Below are 26367 nucleotides of genomic sequence, written 5' to 3' on the forward strand. Positions count from 1 at the left end.
TTAGTGAGGGGAAATGCTAATTCACAGTGTCTGAATGACAATCCGATGCTGCACACATTGTCAAGTATACTGTTCCGATCATTGTTGAAATTCCTAGATATTCATTTTCTGGGTATCCTAAGAGGTTCCAGGACTCATGGGTGGCCTCTGAACGTGAATAGGGGTCAGTTATAGATTGCATTGGACTGATCTAGATCATGTCAATGGGGAAAGTTGACTGCAACCGGGCTGCGGGCGGGGCAAGGCGGATAGTTGCACGTGATGGTTCATGTCGTAATTGGGCTGGTTGCCGCTCGGTTCTCCTCACCTGCCCATGCTCCGATGACCTGGAGAAGAAGCCGACTCTATTCTGTTCGAGTATATCCCCCACGATTCCGTTGTCGACCTCGATATCCTCGTTTCAAATCTTGCGGTGAGCAGCACAACCATCAGGCTCACCTACATATGGCTGCAACGATTGCCTTGTGAAGGTGCGGTAACTGTCGGACACCGCTTTCCCGTCTGCCCCGTCATGGAGCTGGTACAGAAAGAGCACGACCGGCTTTCCAAGAAGATCAAGGCCGGTCAAGGAATTAAGAACGTGCAGTCTACCATAGATTTGCTTCAGTCGGCACGAGATGCAATTGCTGCAGGTGCGTGTGCCTCGTCGGACGTTGCGCGGCCTAATCCTGGAACTATACTGATCACGAGGCCAATCCCAGATCCCAGTCAAGCATCCATTACACTAGCTAAACTCCAGAATCCCGTCAAAACGTCTTTCGACTCCATCAACGATAGTCTCAAAGAAACACACAGCGGTCTCAACAAATACTCCAAATCGTTAGATAAGGTAGCACGCGTCAGGCTCCTACGGTGAATGGCATACGCTAACTCCTTCACTGTCGCAGCTTTTCAAAGACCGGCCTTTGCCTAGCACCGAACATGATGTCCTTTCGTCCCAAGAGCACCTTATCAACAGAGCCATCGCCATGCACCTTCTCCGAGAAGGACAGTTTTCCGTTGCGTCGGAGTTCCTGAATGAAATGGCACAGAAGAAAGCGATGAAAAAGCAACAAGAAGGAGACATAGGGGCCATAGACAATGCGGCCTCGCTCCTAGATCTCGACGAAGTTCCTCCGGGCGAGGTGCGACAACAGTTCCACACTATGTACCACATCCTTCATGAGCTGAAGGAAAACAACAACCTACTGCCGGCAATACAGTGGTCTAGGGAGAACAAGGAGGCCTTGGAAGCAAGAGGTAGTAATCTTGAATTTGAATTGTGCAGGCTGCAATTCGTCTGGCTCTTCTACGGCGGACAACATCAGCAAGGACCCAGTCCGGGCGGGCGACAGGCAGCCCTGGAATATGGCAGGCGTGAATTCCACACGTTCTTGCCCAGGTATCTGCGCGAGGTCCAGCAGCTCATGGGTGCAATGGCCTTTTGCCCCAATCTGCGAGACTCCCCGTACAATCATATCTTCAACAACCCGTCGGCATGGTCCGATGTGGCACACTCATTCACGCGAGAGTTTTGCTCGCTCCTCGGCTTGTCGGCAGATTCGCCCTTATATGTTGCTGCCACTGCTGGTGCGATAGCGTTGCCGACGCTGTTGAAGCTGCAGACTATCATGAAAGCCAAACGGACCGAGTGGACCACAGAGAACGAGCTCCCGGTAAGTTATCCTGATGCGGATATGTCTGGCGGTTCATGGACTGACTGGTGCGCCATATAGGTTGAGATCCCGCTACCGCCGTCGTACCTCTTCCATTCTATCTTCGTATGCCCCGTATCCAAGGAGCAAACCACGGATGAGAATCCCCCCATGATGATGCCCTGTGGGCATGTTATCGCGGAGGAGTCACTCAAACGGTTGTGCAAGGGTAGCCGGTTCAAGTGCCCTTACTGCCCGAGTGAGAGTCATCCTCGGGAGGCGCGCAAGGTATTCCTCTAGTTGGACCGACAGGGTCAGTTCAGCAGATGTAGCGGACACAAGTGCAGGGCACATCTCCTCTCCGCAATGGGTGTGGGTCACACAATTTGCTAGCAGGTGTTATGGTTTGGGCGTACTTGGGCTGGGTGGGCACGGGAACTGGGTTGTACATGGTTGTACATATCGGCAACATTTCTTTACTATGCTTGAAAGAATATAATACTACCAGCGTTTTATCGCCCAGTGTGTTGGCGGGGTACAAATCTGAGCTATCAACTTCGGGGAGACGTAAAACGCCTTCCAGCATAGCAAGGACAAGACTAACCATCTCAATGACAGGTTGTCTCCAGGTGATGCAATCGGACCACTGCAGGCGAAAGCAAGTATCTGAAAGTTGTCCTGCGTACTCCGTTTGTCCAGAAAGCGGCTGTTGATGCAACCTGTCTGTACCCGATTCAGGCACGGCGGTATGAGAAGAGAAACCCATGACTCACGGATGGTGGAATCCGCCCATCCGCACCAACTGGACGTGACGAGCCATGATTTTGCGTTTAGTCAATGAGTAATGACCAGGAAGAACCTTGTCCCCCCTGGCCATACAATCCTTAGCTACCCTCAAACTTGGATGCATCGAGTCTCTGCGCCGATCGCGGGTGTGGACGGAACGAAGAATGCCAGGCTGATTCGTTCTGGCTTCTCCCAGTCTCCACCTCCCAATTTCCCCTTCTTGACGCCATCATTGGCCAATGACTCTCCCGTGACTGCGCGATCATTTGGCGATGCACAAAAAACCACTTTACGCGTCCATTACTAGTACTTGGTACCTGCCGTTACGCGTTCGCTGCTCTTCCCCTCTCCAGGCCCCCTTCTGCACAAAGAAGAACATGCATCCTGGTCAAGTTGATCTATAATGCCTCAAACTTGACCAGGATCTGGAGATAAAAGGGCGAGGGAACCCCCCTCGTTCCATCACTGAGAACGAGAAAGGATGGCCTGTGCTCGTGGTTCAGCAACCCCCTTTCCAGACACAAAGGAGGCACTCCAAATAGGAGAGGTCAAACATACATGTATCTGTCCCAGTTCTTACCATCTTTTTCTACCACCAAGTATCCTACAGTACTAGTTTTATAATCGCAAAGGACCCCTGAATTCCAACCTCAAGAGTCAAATTCTTTCCTCCCAGCTATAATCCTCTCTCCCCCAATTACATACAGAATGCTCTCCCAACGGCAACAACCACAGCAACAGCAGGGCCAACTTCTCCCTAGCCCCAGAGTACTCTCCACAAAACGCCTACATTCCCACCACCCAGATAGCTCCTCCAGATATCGAGCCGGCAAGACCAAAGCCCGATCTCGCGAACAATCCGTCGTCGCATCACGACGTCTCCATCGCAGCAGACACACCCCCGACACCCCCCCAGATGGAAGGTTCTACCCCCCTTTCCCTAATCATCCCTCAGTAAAAGAAAAAGCATCAACTAATCATAAGACGCAATTCTACAAAATAGCAGCTCCTCCCTCTCCCAAGGCGTAATAACCCTCACCATTGGCCCAACGAAACGCCTCTTCGCAGCACACAAAGACATCCTCTGCGTCTCGCCCTACTTCGCAGCCCTCTGCAATCCTCCCAGCAACGATGCCTCCTCCTCCCCGTCCCCTTTTTCTTCTTCTCCTTCCTCCTCACCAAGCCCTACCAAATCGATGAAACAAATCGATCTCCCCGACGAACAACCAGAGATCTTCTCCTGCGTCCTCGAATACCTCTACCGCGGCGACTATTACCCCCGTCTCCGCCATGACAAAACCACCAACACATGGGACTTGGAAACAACCTCCTCCTCATCATCCGCCACTAATACCAGAGCTACCAGTAATAACAAAGACACCACCGACCCCAGCGCCATACTCTTCCACCCAGCCGTAGGAGCAGAAATCCTCCGCGACACAGCAGTATAGTACATCAATCCTTTCCTCCCCACCTCATCCAGCCCCCAACCTGCTAACACAAGAATTGTTATGAGATATAGCTGCGCGGCCGAGAAATACTCACTCGAGCACCTCAAACGGCTCTCCCTAAAAAAACAAGGACTTCACTCCAACATCCCCTGCCACATTATCCTAAGTAGTGCGCGGTACGCATACATGCACACTCCCGACACGGAGAGTAAACTGCGGGCGCATTATCTGGCGCTGATTATACGGAGTCGGGGGACGTTCAAGCGGAGTGGGACAATGCAGATGGAGATGGAGCGTGGGGGGAAGTTGTTTTTCGATCTCTTTGTGGCGATGTGTAATCATATGGTGAGTTTTGGGTTCCCCTTTTCTCGAAGTGGACGTTATGTGAAGTGGGCTAATTTCGATGGTTGACTATAGGATGATCTTGAGGAGGCGGCGAGAGGCGAGGGGACATGTTAGTGGTACTTGGAGCCCGGCTGGTTTGGGTTCAGTATCTCTGTATCGTTTGGTAATGTTGGGGATATGGTATTATTAATTGAGACGATTATCGAATTTGGATTGGAGTGTATGCTATGTATGTACTGCTTGATGCGATGTTGTATCATACATTTATTATTTTATGTGGATTCATACAGAAATGCGAGATTGTAATCCTGTCATATAGTATTCACTTGAGTAATACTACTCATAACTGGTCTATCAAGTCATAGAGTACAGCTGTTTTAGCTTCAGGCAAGCTGCTGAGAACGTCACCAGTACCAACTAGACGAGTTGTATATCTGCGCAGCACACCGTCCATCACGTACCAGCGCTGTTGGTGGGGTATGAATACAGTGAACGTCATCTTGGGTATACGTTCCGCATGGGAGCTGCATAGAGCGGCCTGTTGTAGCGCACAAGACACAGGCTATTGAGCGACGCAGATGTTCCTGCTATAGCCGTGATTCGGACGGCTCTTGGGCCACGCCCTGAGGTGCATAGTGTACTGGTGGCCTGAGACTGGTCGATTAATGTCAAGAGAGCTGTCATCAAAAATGCGATGACATATGATAGCAGGCTTAAACCCCCGTTCCTGGGAATGCGGTGCCACCCTTGCTCAATACAACCATGCCACGGTCACGGGCAATGTAGCCTTTCATCAACCCCTACAACGTTGGTCAGTTGAATGTTCTGGTATTTTTCGGGTGTCTCGACACGCACCTTGTAGATAAGGTTTGACAGCAGACACTCAACCTCATCAATGTCTATGCGGGACCGATCGTCGGCATGAGTACCTATCCTCAATGCTGCCGCAAATTCGGCAACGGGAACCCGTGTGCGGCGGATAGGAGGCTGTCCCTCCTTGGGCTCGTCGAATCCACCGGCAATGAAGACCTTGCGGAAGAGGTTCCGTAAAGCGATGTCGCGTCCCCTTTCCAGGGGCAAGTATATGCGCCTCTTGACAAATTCCTCCTCTCCGGCTGTCATCGCAGCATCGAACCCGCCCAAGTCTCCCTTTTTGATACAGTCGCACAATGGACGGAAGAGCTTCTCCAGACGAGGAAACGGGGCAAGAAGCTTCTTGCTGGGCAAGGTGTGTGTGGTGACAAGGTGGCAGGGAACGAGGTAGGTGAGAATCAACCTTGAAATGGTCAGCAATGCAGCATGGGGACGACATGTGGACTACTGACTCTCTATTCTTCGTCGCATATTTGTTGCACATCCTCCACGCGTACGACAGATGCTCTTCAGCCTATTGAAACCCAGCTATTAGCACCAGAGCTCAACACAGATTACTGAAGCACATACTTCGGCATAGTTCTCATCCAGAAAGTGTATAACACCGACATAGTACTCAAAGGTGACGATATGGGACTTCGGGAAGGCGTCCAAGCCAGGAAGGTCGGCAGACGAGGCATTGAGGGCACGCAGCAAGTTCTTGGAAAGGCCAACGGTGTTGAGCTTGAAGTATGTCTTGAACAACAAATTAGTAGTGTCGTAGATGCCCCATTTTCGCGATTCCTCGATCGGTGCACTAGACAACTTTAGCACGGCATATCCACGATGCACTCGGACATAGCCTACCGGTCACTGAGACACAAAGTGAACATTCTGTTCAGTACCCGTGTAGCCTCCTCTAGCTTTGGATTCTTGGCATCCGTCGCATCATCTTGAAAGCGATCGTCAAAAGTGACGGAGTCTTGGGAAGAAAGCTCAGCATCTGCTTTCATGGCGAAGGCCCGCAAATATCTTCCGACGGAATACAAGCATGGCACTGTCCAGGCTTGCAGGCTGCCTGTCGAATATCCTCTGATCAATTGATTTGCTGTATCTTTCCAAGCATCGAATACTTTCCCCCAGCTGGCATGTCTGGGGGAGTCGTCGAATCGAACAATCTCCCCCACGGCTTTCCAGTAAGCGGTAAAGATATCGACCCACGAGTTCTGTTCTTGCTTGGGTAGCTTCAAGCCATTCGCTTGGAAGAGCGAGTATCGGAGGTCGGCGGAAACATGTACGGCGTTAGAGAAGTAGTAGAAGGACTTCAATCGGTCGGGGTACTCCGCAGTCGCGACGGGGGAGAGAGCTGCCGCCAGGCGGGAACCAGAGCCGATCTTCTGGCCTTCCTTGAAATCATCGAAGATGTTGGACATGGCTGGTGATTTAAATCGTGTAGAGGTAGGTCGCGGGGAGGGAGGAGAAGGGTTTAGCAGCGGACATGCGTTCACTGCGATCGTACGTCCGAGCGACGGAGACCAACAATCGGCGTCACTGACAGAGGGAGCCTCAGTCTATGAAGCCAGCCGCGGACGCGATCGGAGGAAGGTGGGGAAACCGCGGCGCCGCTCAGGGAAGCCGCCTTATCTAATCACTGCTGCCACGTTGGCTGTGGCTAGTGTTCCCAAACAGGAAAGGTGGGCTACCAAGCCACCCGGTCGCTTAACCCTAAGCAGGGCTAAACCTAGCTCACAATCAACTGTTCCAAAAATCCTCCTTTCCGCGACGAGTCCAGCCGGCACACCTCTCGTCGACTAACCACTACAGCGTCAACAATCAAAGTAAGCCCTACCTTTTTGATCTGCTCATCGACATATTGAAGTTGTTACTGACTGAATTTACCAGATGGGTGAGTGAAATTTTCCAACATTCCTATATTGTCTCCCAATGGTGGATCGGCTATTGCGATATTCCCCCTGCGACCGTTGAACGACTTTTTACGGCATGATTTATATTAGCGACATCGAATAATACAAGAATCATTTGAACTGGATTGGAATCGGTTAGGGGGAAAGAGGAACGATGGGTGGATCATTCAACTGTGGTCGAGTTTTTGGGGAGGACGAAAATTTCGAAGATATCGTGGCGCACAACTGAAGTCATCGCAAAAAATATCGGCAACTCGCACAACAGTCAACAACGATTCGCACGGAATACACGCAACGATTGAAGCCATTGCACGGGACAGTTTACCTTCGGATGGGAGGACATGGCTGACTGGGATCCATTAGGGCGTCTCACCGAGTACCAGGTCATTGGGCGTCACCTGCCCACCGAGGCTAACCCCACGCCCAAGCTGTACCGCATGCGCATCTTCGCGCCCAACACTGTTGTCGCTAAGTCCCGGTTCTGGTACTTCCTGACCCAGCTCCGTAAGGTCAAGAAGGCCAACGGTGAGATCGTCAGCATCAATGTGGTATGTGTGGCCGTTATCGAGCGACAAGTTGGCAGTGTTGGCTGACGCCTGTCTCTTTCCCTCCAATAGATCAGCGAGAAGCGCCCTACCAAGGTCAAGAACTTCGGTATCTGGCTCCGCTACGACTCCCGCTCCGGCACCCACAACATGTACAAGGAGTTCCGTGAGATGAGCCGCACCGAGGCTGTTGAGGCTCTCTACCAGGACATGGCTGCCCGTCACCGTGCCCGCTTCGGTTCCATCCACGTACGTTGAGAACTCCTATCCTCCTTCGCCGAGGAATGTTTGCGATCTAACTATGATGCTACAGATCCTCAAGGTTGTTGAGATCGAGAACGCCGACAGCATCCGCCGCCCCTACATCAAGCAGCTCCTCTCCAAGAACCTCAAGTTCCCCCTGCCCCACCGCGCTGGCAACGCTGGCAAGAAGCTGTTCGCTTACTCTCGTCCCACTACTGTTGCGTAAATGTGACGTTTTGGGTTTGGGTTTGGGTGATAGGAGTGTGTGGATGAATGACTATGTTATGGCCATAGCATGCACGAAGGACACGGAGCACGCGGACAGGGCGTGTTTCCTCAACCCAGGTAATGGGACGGATGGTTTTTATGTCTCTTTAAGTCCTCTGCAGCGACCCTTTCAAGTTATATCAAAAAATACCGGGGTATTGTTTCTGTTTATTTTTGGACGGGGCATAGCGTACTGTAGAGTTCGTAGAACGCTTTGCGTAGTTAGTATGAGGTCCTGACTAAGACATACGGATTTTGATCCTTACCGTGATCTATATCCGAACCACCCACATTGGAAGTTCTCGATCGAGATATGTATGTGTCTAATCACCTAATCAGGCTTCCCCGGATTAGTTACATGCCAGATTGGTTCTATCTAATACCCATCACGCATAGCCTAGTATGCCGAAACGTTATCTCTCGTTTCAAAATTACTATGAGTGCATTTGTGGGACAGGGACAGCCTAGTTACAGTGGCGTATCTGGCTGGCTCGGATTTAGCCATGTATATATCCGTCGGGTGTTGAGGGTGGCAGTTGAAAAACACATAACACGCTTGACATCATGGCTATCTCGCCTCATTTACTTCGTTTTAGCATAGATACCAGTGGCACTACCGGTGTCTAGTATATCCACTTGTCCAGGAGCTACCTCTCAAGAGATCGTTGGACCTTAGCCTGTAGCATGACGGCCTTGTGGGCAACAGATCCTGCTAGGCATTTGGTGTACATACATAGTAAAAAGACGGCTTTTACATTCTAGACTACCATTCCCACTATGATGCCAGCTTAGCAGGGATTTGGTCAAGTATTTGCAAGATTGGGTTCAACTCGAGGTATGAATATATCCGCTGGTACTCAGCCATGGGTGCAGGCAGTATACGTTCTGTCCTGTAAGGGGAGGCCAGTAAGACCATCGGGCTGGCTTGAGGCCCTTCCCAAGAGGGGGTGTATTGTTCAGTATGCCCAATGTATGAACATAGTAAACAGCAGTTTCAACCCTTCGTCCATCTACAATAGATACAAACCGATGAAGATATCATCAACTGTCAATTCGTAATTAGTAAACCGCCAGGCACGCGAGCGGCCCCATTGCGTCATGTGCGGAAACGGCGTCTCGGAGCCCGAGAGGGAGGAGCTTTAATTACCTTTGCCGAAGGTCCTCTTCGCTCCGCTCTTACTCCCTTGACCTTCCCTTTCCCTCTCACCACCCATTGAGCACGCATTGGTGTCTGTCATTCATTCAAAATGTTCGCTCGTCAAGCTTTCCGCTGCGCTCAGCCCCTCAAGCAGGTATGTATGCTCCCTATCCACCTCCGCCTGAGCGCTGTTATTTTCCTACCCTTTTCGCCCATCCCGGTCTCTACCGACGACCGAATTTTGTGCTAACTCCGGCTTACCACAAGGGCTTCCGCAAATACTCCACCGAAGCGCCCAAGGGCAAGTCTTCCCTGGCCCCCATCTACGCCGCCGTTGGTATCACCGGTGTCGGTGTTGGTCTCTACCGCTACAACTCGGCCACCGCTGAGGCCCCCGCTGCTGTCGACCGCCCCAAGGTCTTCAAGGGTGGTGACCAAGGATGGTTTGACCTGAAGCTGTCTGAGATTGAGGTCCTGAACCACAACACCAAGCGTCTGCGCTTCGAGTTTGAGGACAAGGAGGCTCTCTCCGGTATCCAGGTTGCCTGTATGTCGCCCTTGCTTCTCAATGACCACCCGGACATTTTACTCATGAACCTGCAGCTGCCCTCCTGACCAAGTTCAAGCCCGCCGACGCCAAGGCTGTCATTCGCCCTTACACCCCCACCAGCGATGAGGGTATGTCATCGCAACTCGCCCTCGAGCCCTTCTGGACATTTACTGACTTGGCGCAGAAACCCCCGGTTACATCGACCTTGTCGTCAAGGTCTACCCCAACGGACCCATGTCCGAGCACCTGCACAGCATGAACGTCGGCCAGCGCCTGGACTTCAAGGGCCCCATCCTCAAGTACCCCTGGGAGACCAACAAGCACAACCACATCTGCCTGATCGCTGGTGGTACCGGTATCACCCCCATGTACCAGCTTGCGCGTGAGATCTTCAAGAACCCCGAGGACCAGACCAAGGTCACCCTGGTCTTCGGTAACGTCAAGGAGGAGGATATCCTCCTGAAGAAGGAATTCGAGGAGCTCGAGAACACCTACCCCCGCCGCTTCCGTGCCTTCTACGTCCTGGACAACCCTCCCAAGGAGTGGACCGGCGGCAAGGGCTACATCAACAAGGAGCTCCTGAAGACCGTCCTCCCCGAGCCCAAGGAGGAGAACATCAAGATCTTCGTCTGCGGTCCTCCCGGCATGTACAAGGCCATCAGTGGCACGAAGAACAGCCCTACCGACCAGGGCGAGCTGTCCGGTATCCTGAAGGAGCTGGGCTACAGCAAGGAGCAGGTCTTCAAGTTCTAGACGGGGTGTACATGAAGAGAGAGTGTGTGTGATGAAAATCATTGATAGGGAAACAAAGAACATGCCATGTCATGATAGACCGATTTGAGCGTGTAGAGCTAATTAGTGGGAATATATACCTACTTGCGATAAACAATTCATAAAGTAATGTACAGGGCACCTTACTAGTTTAGAGGGTGCCAGATAACTAGGTATGGGACAGTAAGCAGCCCCTCACTAACTCTCGATAAGCCTGAGGGGGTCCTACTAAGCACGAGCATCAAGGCACCCCATGCGCTTACGCAGATGAGAAGTAAACAAAACTTTCCCCGCAGGAAAAAAAGACAGATCCTCATCACTAGCAAGCCAATTTCCACAATATAAATAACAAAGCCATTATTTACTGAATCAATTACCGCCCAAGGCCGATTACTACTACGAACTACTAATCACAAGTTACTTAAACTACCTCATCCCTACTTAGTAGTTAGTGATAATAAATACTCAAGCAATTTCTGTCTAACATGATGGATGGTTCAGATGATCTTTGATACTAAGAAGTCCAATCGTTTCTTCCACCTCGTATAAAGAATCAACAGCCACTTACCAAATCACTACCAGTGATTATATCACGTTATTTAGTACTATTAGACCTAATATTAGGCATCTCTAGCAGTGATATATAGCTTCTGCAAGTGGTATACTGCTATATTCAATTTCAATTGTTAGTAACTTTAGTAGTAGGTACTGATGGAGTCATAGTAATTAATCAGCGAACAAGTCTTGTTGCGCAACTTCAATCGATTTTACATAGTAGTACTAGTAATGATTGAAATATATTTCTAAGAAATATACTACCATCAAAAGACCGTACCGTAGCAGTTCATATCACAATTAAAATATGAAAACTCATGCAGACAGAATATGATGTATCATAAAAAGCGCGCATGCGCGTCTCATCATCATCATCATCATCATCATCATCATCATCATCATCATCATCATCATGGTGGATAAACAGCAGCAGCAGCAGACTGCATGAGGATGATGCATGATTTCTACCGTTGCTCGGGGGAAGAAGGAGTGCTGGCGGGGGTGCGCGCGGGGTAGCTACTGAGTAAGTACTACTAGTGAGTACTGGCTCGTTTTGTCTGTGCTGGCTTTCGCTGTTGCTGCTGCTGCTGCTACTGCCAGGGTTTAGGGAGGGGGTGTGCGTGGGATGGACCGTTCACTAGTACTGCCACTACTAGTCCTACTGCTGTGTAAGTAGCTGCGCGGATGCGCCGGGTGTGGGGTGGCTGACCGTGAGGAGTAACTTGACTATTCAAGTACATCTGCAGGATTGCGTTTGGATATATATAGTATAGTATGTCATGACAATTGTAGATGAAGGAGTGGGGGTGGGCTGAGTCAATGCGACAAACGTGCTGTGTTTTTTTAAATTTTACTTTTTATATTCTTCATTCAAGGTGGTTGAGCGATGGTTTTCTTCAATGGGATTGTCAAACTGGGGGGTACTCTGTACATAGGCTGCAGTGAGAGGGGATTGATTGTTTATGCTTGCTGCGCCCGGAAGGGTTCGGGGGAAGATGGGAAGAGGGTGGCGGGCTACAGTAGTGGGTTTCAGCGAGTTTCAGGGAGTTGTTGTGGGAGGGGTTGTAAACAGGTGAACAGGTTAATACACGTTAGGCCCGGTGCCAAGGGGGGGCCCTGCAGTATGGCAGCAGCAGTCTCCCTGGGAGAGAAGAAGCCCTCTAGAAACACTGGGGGCGAGACTGGGGGCGAGACAGCCGCCCAGCTTAGGGAAGACACCCCCTAAAAGGCCACTAAGTTTAGGGAGGGTCGATCAGCCCAACGAAAGAAGACAGAGTTCCCTAAGCCCAAAACAGCGAGGGGAGGCCCGCGGCGGACGGGGGCAGTATTTAGGAGGCCTCGTCCCGCTAAGCTGGACCCCGCTAGCGAGCGAAAAATCTTCTTTTCTTCCCGTCATCGCCCTTCCCTCTCTTTCCTTCTTCCTGACATTACTTACTTACCTTGTGCTCCCCCCTCCCCCATATCTCATCCATTAAACGTTCCGGTGTGGTTGCCGCCCCCCGCCGTGCGCTCATTCCATCATGTCTCGCCGCGAAGATTCCAAGGCCGGGGATGCCACTGTCACTGTTAATGTTGACGATTTTACCCGCACTCGCGACAGTGTAAGTTAAGTTTGTTTTCTGATGTATCTTTTCTTTCCGTCGTTTTGCCTCCGGGCGCGCGCGCGCGGCCTCCCGACTACCTCCCTTAAGCTACGGTGGACGGGCGCTGCGCTGACCTTACCCCCCCAAAATTCACCACCACGCGTCCGTAAACAAAAAGTCGCCCCAACGGGCTCTTCGCGACGCCTTTGGCTTTCATTTCCCCCCCTCAACCCAGCATTGTACTATCGCTCTAGCGTTCGCATCTGGATTGTTTGGCTTCTTTGCCCTTTCTACTAGCTTTTTTTCGGCTTTGATTTACCTTTGTTCGCATTCTCCTTCGCTTCTGTAATCGCACCGCGCGCTTCCTTGGTTTCGCGCCACGCCTTTCCCTCCCAATGGCCCGGCGCGGACGCTCCTCTCCAGAGCGGGCGCCTTCAGCAGCGCCTGCCCCAGCGCTGGTGGCGCCTATCTCCCGTGCTACCGTTGCCATCCATACCATCACTTCCGGCATCCGCACCGTCACTGCTGCCCCCCAACAAGCCCCACTAATTCATTCCCAGGTTGTCTCCAGCCTCGTGCAACTGTCGGCGGCGGTCTCCGAGCTGACCAAGGCCTACCTCAACCATGCCGATACCGTCCTGGGTCGCACCCCCACCGCCCTGGACATCAGCAGCATCACCGGCATCACCAGCTCTCTGTATGAGTCTGGCCTGCTCGGTGCGCGTGCCACCAGCCCTGGCGCCAAGTCCGAAGCGGGCGAGAAGAAGAAGCGCAAGCGTGCTCCCCCGGACCCCAACGCTCCCAAGCGCGCCTTGACTCCCTTCTTCCTTTACATGCAGCACAACCGCTCCCGTATTGCCGAGGAGCTGGGCCCCAATGCCAAGCCCAAAGAAGTCTCTGACGAAGGTACTCGCCGTTGGGCTGAGATGCCCGAAGTCCAGAAAGAGGTATGTTGACTTGCGCTGATTCATGAAGAGTACCGTTGCTAACCCGCGCGCAGGTCTGGAAGAAGCTGTATGCAGACAACCTTGCCGTCTACAAGGAGAAGGTGAAGGCCTACAAGGCCGGCCTTCCTTACTCTGACGATGCCAAGGCTGCCAGCCAGCTGCACCAGGGCATCGAGGGCGCCGAGGCCACCGAGGCGTCTGAGGATGAGGAGCAGGAGTCCGAGGAAGAGTCCGAGGAGGAGTCTTCCCCCGAGCCGGTCAAGGAGCCCACTCCCCCGCGCAGCACCAAGCGTCGTCGCAGCGAGGGCAAGCCTGCCGCGAAGGAGGCAGCGACCCCCAGCGACAAGAAGAAGGAGTCCCCCGAGAAGAAGAAGCGCGGGGCTGCCGCCCGCAAGGAGAAGGAGCAGGAAGAGACTCCTGCCTCCGCTCGCAAGGCCGCGGGTGCCGAGAACAAGCGCGCCACCAAGAAGAAGCGCAAGAGCGAGGCCGGTGCTGAGGAGTAAGTAGTAGTAGTATGAGGAGATGGGCAATTTGAAGAAGGTATGGAGTTCAAACTGGGGATTAGGCGCCTGTCTATTGCCACGCCTGGTAGCTGCTACTTGATGTAAATTTGGGGTCCCTTGGGATATGACTACTCTGTATGTGTGTGTGCGCGCGTGTAGCATATTACGGATTGCTTGTTGGGTACTATTGCTGTTGGGGTCGCTATTTGTCTCTTTTACTTTTCCTAGGGCCTGTTGGCGTCGTGACTGTTTTGCGCTTTGCAGGGTGTTATTCAGTTGGGGCTGGGTCATTGGTAGTTCAATTTGAATGGAAGAACAGAAAAAGAACCCCCCAAAAAAAGATTAAAAAGGAAGGGAAAAGCTTAATTTCACATTAAATCGCTGCTTATTCTTTGACTAGTCCCGTAGCAGCATGTAGAATGTAGATACTAGCTAAATAGATACTAGATACTACGACGGTTGGTGTTTCAATCCCCGGGGTACATATTGGGCTGAAGCGAACTCCCGATATCCACTAGACCCAAAGAGGCAAGAAGTGGAGGTGCCAATGCCCGGCGAGTGCCGATGTTGTGTCCCAAATGCTCCCAATGCTCCAAGCGAACTTCCCCGATTGACTGCAAGCCGTTAGTCACCTGGCCCAAGCCGGGCTGCCATAGGTCGATGGGATGCTTATCAGCCAGCTGCCGACCGCTTATCGGGGAAAGGCTTCGCTCGTTTCGCAAAAAGTATGGATAGGATGGGACAAGATGGAATGTCCTGCTTATCCCCACCATTTCCACTTTTACCTCCCGATCCGGGCGCGCGTTCGCTCCCCGTGGCGTTTAAATTCCTCTCCCGAGCCTGCGTCCCTGGTCCCTTCTGGCCTGTCAACTTCTCCAAAATAACAACAAACTCCGCGTTGGCTATCTGACATCTCATATATCGTTGCCCGCTCACCTCCACCTTCCCCCCAGAAAACCCGCCTTGCGTCGGAGGTTGGGTCCACTGCTTCATTCTTGGTCCCCGCGACGACGTCTGTGATTTTGAGGTCAAGGGTATTTTCACTGCCAGCCCAGCATGCATTTGAGTCCCAAGGAGGTGCGCTTCAATCTTTGCTACTACTTCACATTGTCCCAATGAGACGGACTGGCTGACTATCTGCTCGTCTCTCTAGCTTGACAAGCTCGTCATCTCTCAGCTGGGCTTCCTAGCTCAGCGTCGACTGGCTCGCGGTATTCGTCTCAATCATGCCGAAGCTGCGGTATGTTGATATTAGCTCCATTCCACGCACATCGTATTTGTTGGAAACATGACTGACGTTCTTCGATAGGCGTTGATCTCGTCTAATCTGCAGGAGGTAAATAGCCCACCACCCTCAGAAACTCATCTTGACCGTCTCCGTTAATCTTCATTTCCCGTTAACAGCTGATCCGCGATGGACAATACTCCGTAGCCGATCTCATGTCCATCGGGAAGAGCATGCTGGGTCGCCGTCATGTTCTCCCGTCCGTTGTTTCGACCCTGTACGAATTACAGGTCGAAGGAACTTTCACCACCGGTACCTATCTCGTGACCGTACACAACCCCATCAGTAGCGACGATGGAGACCTAGAAAAGGCTCTTTACGGCAGTTTCCTACCCATTCCCCCGGCCGACGCTTTCCCCGACCCCGACCCGGAGGACTATGAACCCGAGAAGACGCCTGGAGCGATACTACCCGTGAAAAACGAACGCATCATCCTGAACGAGGGAAGGAAGCGAATCAGGCTCAAGGTAATGAGCAGGGGTGACCGACCCATCCAGGTGGGGTCGCACTATCACTTCATCGAAACCAACCCGCAGCTGCACTTCGACCGTCTTCGATCCTATGGATATCGACTCGACATTCCCGCTGGTACGTCGGTACGATTCGAGCCCGGAGACACCAAGGTAGTTACGCTTGTGGAAATTGGAGGCCACAGAGTTATCCGGGGAGGTAATTGTATCGCGTCTGGGAAGGTTGATCTGGCCCGTGCCGAGGAGATTATGGCCCGTCTGCAGGTGCAGAACTTCGCTCATGTTCCCGAACCTACTGCCGACAGCGCGCTGATGCCAACACCGTTCTCGATGGATCGTGAGGCCTATGCGCGCATGTTTGGCCCTACGACTGGTGATCTCGTGCGTCTGGGTCTGACTAACCTCTGGGTTCGTGTGGAGAAGGACTACACATCTTACGGAGACGAGTGTACATTCGGCGGAGGCAAGACGATTCGGGATGGCATGGGCCAGTCTTCGGAAAAGTCCACGGAACATGCTCTGGACACCGTTGTTACGAACGCTTTGATTATCGACTGGACTGGTATCTTCAAGGCTGATATTGGAATCAAGGATGGGCTCATCGCGGGCATCGGTAAAGCTGGAAATCCCGACATCATGGAAGGTGTCACCCCGGGCATGATTGTTGGCTCTTCCACCGATGTTATCGCCGGTGAAAACAAGATTGTCACAGCTGGTGGTTTCGATACCCACATCCACTTTATCTGCCCCCAGCAGGTGGATGAGGCGCTCGCCTCTGGTATCACAACGTTCCTGGGAGGAGGAACTGGTCCCTCGACTGGCTCCAATGCCACGACTTGCACGCCTGGTCCTGTTCACATGCGCCAAATGCTCCAGGCCTGCGACCGTCTACCCATCAACGTTGGTATCACCGGTAAAGGCAACGACTGCGGTGGCGTGAGCATCGAGGAGCAGATCTACGCTGGTGCCGCCGGATTGAAGCTGCACGAAGATTGGGGCTCCACGCCTGCCGCTATCGACAGCTGCCTCGACATGTGCGACAAGTTTGACGTCCAGTGCATGATTCACACCGACACGCTGAACGAGTCCGGATTCGTTGAACAAACTATCGAATCATTCAAGAACCGCACTATCCACACCTACCACACCGAAGGTGCCGGTGGTGGCCACGCTCCGGACATCATCTCGGTCGTGGAGCACCCCAACGTCCTCCCCAGTAGTACCAACCCAACTCGTCCCTTCACTCTCAACACCCTCGATGAACACCTCGACATGCTTATGGTCTGCCACCATCTGTCCAAGAACATTGCCGAGGACGTCGCCTTCGCCGAGTCGCGTATCCGCGCTGAAACCATTGCGGCCGAAGATGTTCTTCACGACCTTGGCGCCATTAGCATGATGTCGTCCGACTCCCAGGCTATGGGTCGCTGCGGTGAAGTCATCCTGCGGACGTGGAACACGGCGCACAAGAACAAGGAGCAGCGCGGCCCGCTGCCTGAGGATGAAGGAACCGGTGCCGACAACTTCCGTGTGAAGCGCTACGTCAGCAAATACACCATTAACCCGGCCATCGCGCAGGGTATGTCTCATATGATCGGCAGTATTGAGGTCGGCAAGATCGCCGATCTCGTCCTGTGGACGCCCAGCGCGTTTGGCGTGAAGCCAACGCAGGTGGTGAAGAGCGGCATGATTGCTGTGTCTGTCATGGTACGTCTCCCCCGAAGTAAAATGTCTGGGAAAAAGCTCATTCTAATAAACTACAGGGTGACCCCAACGCATCCATCCCCACCGTTCAACCCGTCATCATGCGTCCCCAGTTCGGCGTAAGTCATCTCGCCGCCCGCTCCCGGCTAATTTATCACCACTAACCAGAATACTTAGGCTCTCGTCCCCTCCACCTCCATCACCTTCGTCTCCCAAGCTTCCCTCGACGCAGGCATAGTCCAATCCTACAACCTGCAAAAACGCGTCGAGGCCGTCAAAAACTGTCGCAACATCGGTAAAGCCGACATGAAATTCAATGACATCATGCCCAAGATGCATGTCGACCCGGAGAGTTACCGTGTCGAGGCGGATGGAATGCTCTGTGATGCCGAGCCGGCAGGCAGTCTGCCGTTGACACAGGATTACTTCGTTTATTAAAGCAAAGTATCTTTTCGGGTGGAGAGGTTCCGGTACTCTTTTTTTGCTTTCTATGTATAGACTTTGTTTCTTTTCTTATATTACGATATCTTACGAGATGCTTATAGGTGGGTTGGTTGGTTGGTTGAGGGGGTAGGATTAAATGCTTGAGATGGATATGGAGAAAGATATTCATCTTTGGAGTGGAGGATTGTACATAGTAACCTGACCTGACCTGATTCATTCAAGTGATGAGCCATGCATGATATGAAAATAGCATCAATCTATCTTTCTTTTTATTTTCATGAAGCGTTATGATAAGGATCTAGGCTGCATAGCGGATTACATGCGAGACTAATTAGCAAGTACAAGTATTGACTAACCTACTCAGAGTTCAATCTCCTCTTCGGTATGATTATCCCCTGTTGATATAAGCGAAACCGCCGCCCACGCTTCGAAGCTATCTGCTCGCGCGGCTAGATATGCATCTCGGCGGATTTGGCTTGAGACCGATCGCCGAAGACTTTGCTGTCGCTGTTGTTGGTGGCGATGGTGATGGTGAGGAGGGGTGATATGGTCGTTTGTACCGTCGTAGTTGGGAATTATACTTTCTTCATCTTCCTGTTGTCGTTGTTGCTCGATGTTTGTCTCCTGCTCTTGTGATTCAAATGCTGATGATGCTAAGGAGAGCGGTTCGCTGGATTGGCTGTTCATTTGGGGTTGGTTCTCGGTTTCGTCTGGTTGTGAGGGTGAAGCTGAGGATTGGGTGTGCGTTGTTGGGTTAGGGGGTTCTTGGTCGGTGTTAACAATGGATGGGGACGGTTGTGTTTGAGTTGACAGGGTGCGTTGGGCCGTGGTTATTAAGGTGGGATCAAGTGGATTGTCTAGCGGGGGGTGTGGGGTCGGAGCGATTTCCGATTTGGGGTATTCTGTTTCTCCATCGGTTGTTGTCCAAGAGGAAGGGAGGGAGTCGAGCTGGTAGAGTGCACGCTCGGAGGGCTCGGCGTTGTTGAGCATGTGCCAGGCACGGCGGATCTCGTCGCGGCGTGCCTTTGCGGTTTCCGGGGATGGGGAGGGAATGGTGGGAGGCTCGTTTGTGGGCTGCGGGATAGCTTCTTCGATTGGCTCAAGGGACGATGGAAATGCAATCCGGTCTGAGGAGGACAGTGGATCGATGATATCTGCTGGGGGTGGAGGGTGGCTTAGTTGGAGCGGATCCGGTATACTGCTGTCTATCATGCTGGATGTTTGTTGGCTTGATTGTGTTGTAAAGGAACCCTCGTAACGGGCTCGTTTTCTTGCTCGTATCTCTGGATCGTTTGCTGTCAGGTCCCGCATCTGCTGGTCGTGGGCGAATCCAGTCGCGCTGCAGAGGTGCCCGAAGAGGGTTTGCATCGAGACCCCCTCGTCCCAGCTCACAGGATCGACTGTGCAAGGGTAGACGTCTTTCGGCTTGAATGCGGAAACAAGATGGCAAAGCTCGGAGTAGGAGGAGTGGCGGGAATAGGGAAAGTGCTATGACCGTTAGAAAGCTTTTAGGGATCGAAGTTTGCGACGGATACGCACAATGATTCTGGGGAGGGGATTGCCTTGTCTGTCTCGTAACCGTGTGTGCCGATTCTTCTTGCTTGATGTAGAATCGTCGTCAGGGCGGCCACGACTCAGTATGCCCACGAGGTCTTCTAGAGGCAAGTCGTGTGCATCTTTCATTCCGTAGTGGTCAAGAGATAGTGCCTTGGTTTTTGATCGGAACGCGTCGATAAGTGCCTGTCTCGTCTGCGAGAGTGCATGTGTATCATGAATGCGCTCGAAACAGAGCTTTTCTAATTGTTCCAGTGCTGACTGGTCTGGAAGCTCGAGTTCGTGGACTTGGTATAGATCACCGCCTCCCCCGCCAGCCCCTATCTCGGGCATTTCTGAACCATCATTCGTGCGGGTCACAATGGGGGTGATGAAGATGGTATCTCGAGATGCAGCCGTCGGGCAATGAACGCCTGGCTCGCAGCTATGGATGCGGGCGCTCTCATCCTCGCTAAGGCAGCCTGGCACGAATCGGTTCCCAAGCTCGTAGCCACAGAGGAAAGGAGCATCGTTCACACTGCGCGAGGCCAGTGACCTGTAAAGATCCATTTGATACCGGTCCACGTGGATCTTGTCATGTCAGGACAGAAATTTGTTTGTTATAGAGAATGATACGCACCTTCGAATTGAGGGCAGTTGACAGTGCCATCCAGACTTCTTCGTAGCCGAAGGTCCAAGCCCGAAGATAGAATGTAGTATCGTCCGGATACGCTTGGACTTTGTTCAACAATTCCTCCAAGCCTTCCGCCTTTGATGGAAAGGCATGGCATACATGCGATGGTCGGGCGAAAGTGTTGTCAATGTATATGTTATCTAGCTGCTTGTTTCCTAGGGTATAGGGAATAAGGACGGGATTTCGAGTAATGCTGTTAACCCACCAGGGTTCAGCTATAAATCATTAGCAAGGGAATGAGCTTGTGGTAGCCAAATAAGAGCCCACGTACCGCGGATATCGCCGGTATATAGTATAGCTTTTCCACTTCCCTCTATCAGGAACATTACTGCGCCTGTGCAGTGATTGGCATCGAACAGAGTGACTCTGATTGACAACCGTGGGGTGAGATCCAGCTCTGTTGGCGTGTTCAACGGAATTGGCCTCTGTGCTAGTGAGTTCACTGTCATCGTACTGGTAGAAGAGACATACCAGAAGCTTAGACAAATGTTTGTAATGCAGCTTCCGAGACTCTAGAATCCCTTTGCTAAAGTTCATACGATGGGGATACTTTTCGATACGTAAGAGCATCTGGCACGATATGAGCTTGTGGTACAGCAAAATTCTCAAATCAAAAAGCACCTCTCGGGTTGCTGCAGAGCAGTATATAAAAGGGGTCCTGAAGGACTCCAGCCCTTGAAGATGGTCACTGTGAACATGGCTCAGAAAACAGGCTAGCGGAGGCGGCCTGTCAGGATTTTTGCGGAAGTAGTCAACTGCATGACTTTTAGAGTTGATATTCACCTATCGGGAGATTACCAACTTCTTACTCTGAATGGAGGGAAATTCTACACTGCATTAGAGAACATACGTAGCTTAATATGGAATCGGAAGTATACACCTACCCCGGACAAACCCATCGAAGGTCGACATGGGACGTGGTTGCGCCGCAATGGACAACGGCTGGAGCGGGATGCAACTTAAATCATCTTGAGTCGATGAAATTCCAGCGACTAAAGCAGCATGAGGATGATGAGTTGGAAGGGAGTACAAAAAGTGGGAAGAGGAGGATGGAGAGAGGCAGTTGTGGTTGGCCGTTGTTCCCAATCGAGGCCTGTATACACGTGACCGACAAATATTACGATACGGTGAACAACTCGATGGTCAAAGTAGAAAACAACTCGAAGGTGTGACGGAGGAGATGATTTGTTTTCTCATTGGCACCATTGGACGACGACGACGATGAGGTTGCTGTGCCTGCCCGATCTAATGAATCTTACCGCTACTTGCCCAGACCCTCTAGTCTGAGCAGCCAAACAAGAGGAATTCTTCCATCTCTGCACCAAGACTCACTGACCAGCCCATCCGCGGCCCGTTACTGATGGATCAACAGGCAGCTGCTCACCCCCTTGTCTAGGCCTTCCATCCCACGAGTGAGAAAAATGTCCTGATCCTATCACGGTATAATCCGGGGCTCTCCAGGGCGAGTACCTACATGGCCCCGGCGTTAAGCCAGCGAGCAGAGAATGCCCTGCCAGCGGACCAAGTGGCCTTGCAGGCAATGAGTGTGAGGCGAGTGGGCGTCAAGACCCGCTCGCCAGCACAGGTTTTGGTGCCATTCAAGGCTCGAGTCTATTGGGAGAGGCGGACAACTCGTCGTTCGATGGATCTCTCCTGTTGTCACGGATTTAGGTTGGCTAACTCACGACTCCACGCAGTTCGTCCCCTATGCGCTGGTCATTTGCATGCGTGGTCCGGTCTGTCCCAGTGTGTGTCACCCGACTGGCACCAAAGACTCCTGGCCTGATATATAATCTAGTCGTCCATCCTTCGCTTCTGGCAACCCGGGCTTGATTTTCTTTCTGGAAATCATCACTAACGCTTGTTTTTTGTCTTGCTTTTCCCTGGATCGGAAACAGCCCTACGACCTACAGCGATCATCATCGTCATCATCACCATGGGCCCTTCTTACTAGGTCTTGTGAGTGACATACTAGCTGACGGAATCAGGCTTTGGGTCCTAACAGTACCTGAAGTCAAGGCGTTTGGTGTGTTACAACACCTCTCACGAAGAGCCCAACGATCCCAAAATCGAACTGATAACGAGAAATAAATAACGTCTGGGAGTCATCATATAACCCCCCATACCCACCCTCACCTTCTCGAACTTAATCCACGTGTGGGCCGGTTCATTCCATGTGTTAAGTTGGTGGAGGCATGCCTTTTCTGCGTCGGCCTTCCCCTAAACTGAAGCAATCATAATCCGCCTTACGACCGTTTCACTAATTAATATTTGAATGCGGGCCGTGGCTGAAACCGTGGCGAGATCTGACGACTGCATCGCGGCACATCTCCTTTTCTAGCCCGTCCCCGTTTTCCACTATTGCCCGACGATCCCCAACGGCCCCCTCGTCCGGAACCAGATCTATTTGCATTCACAGTCCCTTTTTTGCATCTCCTGCTCTCGATTCATTCCCTTTTCTTTCCGCTATTGAACGACAAAACTCTCATTTATTCTAGTGTTATTGGCCTTCAATTTTTTCTTCCCCTCCTTCCAACATTTCAGCTTTTCACATCCCCCATCTTTTAATCAACATCCTTTCCTTTCCTTGGTTCTATACTCCGTACCTCTTCTTGGTATACTACATACCTCCGTCCCTCTTCTTGGTATACTACATACCTCCGTCCCTTATCACCGCTCCCCTTCTCCAACTCTCGCTATCAACACCGCCATCACCGTCACCATGCATAAGCCTTCACTGGCCCAAATAGTGCACAGCACATTGTTTCCGCGCCCGCGCGCGAGTGATCCGGCTACATTCTCAGCACATATTACCCGCAACCTGGTCCCGGAAGTTCGAGTCGAAACGTCCACATTCTATGGATCGCTTGATTGCCCCGAGGCTCAGTATCCGGGACTTGATTATTCCTATGGTCCGCATCGCATGAGGCTCGGCCGTTTCCCATGGCACCGACGACTGTTCCGGGCTTTTGACGAGCTTGGTCTTACGGAGGCCGAGATCTCTTCCCTATGCCGCTGGGAGGGCACCAAATCGGCACGCGAGCGTTACGAGAAGGAAGAAGGCGTGAAAGTCCGCGATACCACGGCGGATAACATTCGACCCGCTTCTCCTTCCCCTCTCCCATCGATTGAAGTTCACTACGAGGATGAGACGGAGGACGACGACGAATCCTTGCCAGAACCGGAATACCCCGTTGTGACATTTGAGACCATGCGCCCCACCAGCAGCCTGATCGATGACCGGGGGATTGATTGCATCGTGGAAGAGAAAGAGGAGGAAGATTCAAGCGACGACGAAATGGAAAGCTGTGGGGTTGAGCTGAACCATCGCCTCATCGCAGCGACCGCAGCCCGCGAGCAGGGGGCAGACGTGTCATTGGACGAGGACTGGGAGCAGTGGCTGAAGGAAGCCGGGGAGCGAGGCAGCTACACCGATGTGCTCAGTGCGATTCGTATGGGTCAACCATTGGGTTACCTATACGATACGTCGCCTCCAATGCCGCCCTTCGGAAGGGTCGGCGGACGATCATCTGCCTCACTTTCAGAGCCTTTCGTTCTACCCACCCCGTCCATGTTGTCGAGCCGGGGTATCCAGCGCTATGCTCATTCGCCGTCACGGACAGCACGGTAGGATGGATGGCAGTCGACTTGAGGTTTCCTTCCTTGCGAAGTTCAACATTTAGCGAACGGGTCCGGCTACTCTGAATTATGCATTTGCGGCGCTTCCTCGGTGGATATCTTGGCGATATTGCTTGCTCATTGCTCTGCTTCTCACATTTCCGATTTTCTCCTTCTACCGTATAGATTTTCTGTGATCCTGCGCGTCCTCTTTTCCACTTTTCTACAGTTGTAATACCCCCTTTTGAGCCACATGCGGCACCATTCGCACATAGATGCGCCCTCGTTGATCGTCTCTTATAGTCGAGATAAATTGCAGATTAGAAGAATGTGGTACCATACAATGGAAAATAAATCTAGTTTCGATCTGATAGTGCTGTTGATGATGCTGGAGAAGTGAGGGGGGCAAGTTACAGTTGGCGGTCGGCAAGGGCGTGTTTTGGTGCTGGTCATTAATTGATTCGAGGGAAGGAAGAAGCTCTCCGCGTTGGGCTGGAAGCTCCCCGCAGCTCCCCGCGAAACTTGTCAGTCTCTCCCCCCTTCTTCCTTCTCGATGCCTCCCAATCCACCATGATCAAAGCCATCTTCTACAGCAAATTCGACACACAGGAAGGTAAGCAGCCCCACAAGCTAGTCGAGAATCTAATTCAATGCCATTTGCTGAACTGTCCCAGGACCCAAAGTCGTCCACCAAGTCCCCGATGGCGCCATTGTCCCCTCCGCAACTGCCCCCTCGCAGCCTCTCTTCCTCACCTTCTCCGACATCTCCTTCTTCGTTATTCCCCGGCAGGAGCTGTGTGGTAACCTGATCCAGGTCTGCACCAATGGTTACCGGATCCTGGGTTATCCGATTTGCATGAAGTCCCTGCGATACGACCGGAATGAGTTTATCTTCAACTTCTGCGTGGTGTTGGCCGAGGAGGAAGATTTCAGCACCTACAAGAGTGTCGTGCAGAAACTGGCGGATTTGATGCATGGATTGGAGGAGCAGAATGGCTTCCTATCGCGAGATCATTCCAAATCCGGCGAAGGGAAGGTATACAGCCTGTGTGAGACGCTGATGGAAGATCTGAACAATTACTGCGAGTGCATGATCCCAATCGGTAACGCCTACCCTTTCAGTCCACTGCGTGTCTACCCAAATCTCAGCTGCTGACCGGCGCTATCCTAGATGAGCTGAACACCCTTAACATCAAACTCTTCCCCATCTATCCTGCCCCTCCGCCTGTCAAGGCATGGCATGTGCCGCTGTTCACGGTCCGCTACCAAACCTTCATGGACGAGAACTGGGATCTGACCATGCAACGGGTACGTTCGCACCTGCGCCTCTCGCTGCATCCCAGCCAGCTGAACTTCCCCTCCAGATCGTCCCACACATCAATGGCGTCAATAGCGTCCGAATTATCTCCATCCTTGCCGATACTGACTTCTCCCTGACCTGCCGCGCCATTCGTCACCTGCTCTACTACGGCTGCCTCTTCCTCCTCGACATTTTCTCCTTCTCAGCCATCTACGCTCCAACCGCTCAATTCAGCTCCACAATTGCTACAGACGAAGAAATGCAGCAGGAATGCGCCCGTTACGTCAATACCGTCTTCGCTTCCCCAATCACCGCTGCCTCGGCCGCCCTGACCCCGGGCTATCCCCCGCATTACGATCCCGACACCGTCTGGCCCCCAGTCGGTGAACCCCTCACGACCAGCAGCGCCAGCGAGATCACAATTTCCAGCCGCAGCCCAAGTCGAACCCCCAGCCCAAGTCCCAGCGCCGGCACCATCCAAGCTAGTAGTAGTCGAACTACGTCCCCAGCCCCGGGAACAGTCACCGACGACGACACAGCCACTACCACAGACACACATCCCACCGAGCCCCAGCTCGTCGACGGGGTCGGCATCGTTGAACTCTACGCCAGTCTCAAACAAGGCCAAAGCGTCAAACAATGGTACCTCCAACACAGCCGACAACTCGCACACATCGACATCCGCCGCTTCATCACCTTCGGCGTCATCAAGGGCTTCATCTATCGTGTGCACAAATACGCCATAGCAACAGGAAATCCTGCCCCACCCACAAAATCCTCTCACTATCATCACCACAGCTCGCCCGCATTACATCCGCCTAGCGGCCCATCGTCGCGGGGTCCCGGCACAGGTACGAACAGTCCTTACGCCACTAGTGCGGGAGACGACCCGGCTCCCATTGCGCAGCATGATGGTGGGCCAAGCCATCATTCAACCTCAGTGTATAGCGGAAGTCGGCCAGCCACGATCGTGACCCTCGAAGGGGAGGAAGAGGAAGATGATATTGATGATAAAACGTTGTCGAAGTATCTCGATGGGATGCATTGTTTCGATCAGATCTGTACAGAGTTGGAGATTAGTGAGAGGGAGTTGACGGCGCGATTGAAGAGGTTTCCGGGGGAGGTGTTAATACTGCATCGATGATGACTGCATCTGCCTCTTTCACTTTCTGGCCGATCCTAGCTTGCTTTGTTCATGTTGATACCCGATCTGCTAATCTTGTT

At 52.3% G+C, this 26367-nt stretch overlaps 10 protein-coding genes across 10 annotated transcripts; 8 read left to right on the top strand and 2 right to left on the bottom strand.

Annotated features, from left to right (window-relative positions):
- Positions 1 to 511: 511 nt before the first annotated feature.
- ASPBRDRAFT_120011 (ubiquitin-protein ligase RMD5) lies at positions 512 to 1934 on the top strand (the record flags this gene model as incomplete). The annotated part of the gene is made up of 4 exons (XM_067617312.1): positions 512 to 632; positions 702 to 829; positions 888 to 1655; positions 1716 to 1934. 4 exons carry the CDS (start codon positions 512 to 514, stop codon positions 1932 to 1934), a joined length of 1236 nt encoding a protein of 411 aa, XP_067482328.1.
- Positions 1935 to 2699: 765 nt separating this feature from the next.
- ASPBRDRAFT_474463 (BTB/POZ domain-containing protein) lies at positions 2700 to 4443 on the top strand. The gene is made up of 4 exons (XM_067625858.1): positions 2700 to 3343; positions 3424 to 3870; positions 3943 to 4216; positions 4289 to 4443. The coding sequence occupies exons 1-4, from the start codon at positions 3129 to 3131 to the stop codon at positions 4328 to 4330; spliced, it is 978 nt and encodes a 325-aa protein (XP_067482329.1). The 5' UTR covers positions 2700 to 3128; the 3' UTR covers positions 4331 to 4443.
- Positions 4444 to 4929: 486 nt separating this feature from the next.
- Positions 4930 to 6501, bottom strand: csn12 (the record flags this gene model as incomplete). Its single annotated transcript, XM_067617237.1, has 5 exons — positions 4930 to 5016; positions 5072 to 5492; positions 5542 to 5603; positions 5660 to 5885; positions 5936 to 6501. 5 exons carry the CDS (start codon positions 6499 to 6501, stop codon positions 4930 to 4932), a joined length of 1362 nt encoding a protein of 453 aa, XP_067482330.1.
- A 469-nt stretch (positions 6502 to 6970) lies between these two features.
- On the top strand, positions 6971 to 8219 carry ASPBRDRAFT_40340 (60S ribosomal protein eL20). The gene is made up of 3 exons (XM_067624331.1): positions 6971 to 7541; positions 7611 to 7787; positions 7852 to 8219. The coding sequence occupies exons 1-3, from the start codon at positions 7335 to 7337 to the stop codon at positions 8005 to 8007; spliced, it is 540 nt and encodes a 179-aa protein (XP_067482331.1). The 5' UTR covers positions 6971 to 7334; the 3' UTR covers positions 8008 to 8219.
- A 1015-nt stretch (positions 8220 to 9234) lies between these two features.
- Positions 9235 to 10644, top strand: ASPBRDRAFT_63630 (cytochrome b5 reductase family protein). Its single transcript, XM_067628428.1, has 4 exons — positions 9235 to 9340; positions 9454 to 9733; positions 9790 to 9864; positions 9921 to 10644. The coding sequence occupies exons 1-4, from the start codon at positions 9296 to 9298 to the stop codon at positions 10487 to 10489; spliced, it is 969 nt and encodes a 322-aa protein (XP_067482332.1). The 5' UTR covers positions 9235 to 9295; the 3' UTR covers positions 10490 to 10644.
- Positions 10645 to 13040: 2396 nt separating this feature from the next.
- On the top strand, positions 13041 to 14095 carry ASPBRDRAFT_193750 (uncharacterized protein; the record flags this gene model as incomplete). Its single annotated transcript, XM_067620668.1, has 2 exons — positions 13041 to 13592; positions 13646 to 14095. 2 exons carry the CDS (start codon positions 13041 to 13043, stop codon positions 14093 to 14095), a joined length of 1002 nt encoding a protein of 333 aa, XP_067482333.1.
- Positions 14096 to 15065: 970 nt separating this feature from the next.
- On the top strand, positions 15066 to 18175 carry ASPBRDRAFT_474648 (urease Ure). The gene is made up of 6 exons (XM_067625860.1): positions 15066 to 15172; positions 15249 to 15335; positions 15405 to 15431; positions 15500 to 17557; positions 17614 to 17673; positions 17732 to 18175. The coding sequence occupies exons 1-6, from the start codon at positions 15152 to 15154 to the stop codon at positions 17990 to 17992; spliced, it is 2514 nt and encodes an 837-aa protein (XP_067482334.1). The 5' UTR covers positions 15066 to 15151; the 3' UTR covers positions 17993 to 18175.
- A 183-nt stretch (positions 18176 to 18358) lies between these two features.
- ASPBRDRAFT_120687 (putative DNA repair protein) lies at positions 18359 to 21137 on the bottom strand (the record flags this gene model as incomplete). The annotated part of the gene is made up of 8 exons (XM_067617375.1): positions 18359 to 19486; positions 19538 to 20122; positions 20172 to 20440; positions 20497 to 20650; positions 20697 to 20795; positions 20847 to 20980; positions 21035 to 21052; positions 21110 to 21137. 8 exons carry the CDS (start codon positions 21135 to 21137, stop codon positions 18359 to 18361), a joined length of 2415 nt encoding a protein of 804 aa, XP_067482335.1.
- Positions 21138 to 22947: 1810 nt separating this feature from the next.
- ASPBRDRAFT_120158 (uncharacterized protein) lies at positions 22948 to 23856 on the top strand (the record flags this gene model as incomplete). The annotated part of the gene is made up of 1 exon (XM_067617326.1): positions 22948 to 23856. The coding sequence occupies one exon, from the start codon at positions 22948 to 22950 to the stop codon at positions 23854 to 23856; it is 909 nt and encodes a 302-aa protein (XP_067482336.1).
- A 557-nt stretch (positions 23857 to 24413) lies between these two features.
- ASPBRDRAFT_193754 (nitrogen permease regulating protein NPR2) lies at positions 24414 to 26287 on the top strand (the record flags this gene model as incomplete). Its single annotated transcript, XM_067620669.1, has 4 exons — positions 24414 to 24456; positions 24518 to 24946; positions 25015 to 25151; positions 25208 to 26287. 4 exons carry the CDS (start codon positions 24414 to 24416, stop codon positions 26285 to 26287), a joined length of 1689 nt encoding a protein of 562 aa, XP_067482337.1.
- Positions 26288 to 26367: the final 80 nt, after the last annotated feature.

Source organism: Aspergillus brasiliensis (assembly GCF_001889945.1).
Source record: "Aspergillus brasiliensis CBS 101740 unplaced genomic scaffold ASPBRscaffold_3, whole genome shotgun sequence".
Classification (NCBI taxonomy): domain Eukaryota; kingdom Fungi; phylum Ascomycota; class Eurotiomycetes; order Eurotiales; family Aspergillaceae; genus Aspergillus; species Aspergillus brasiliensis.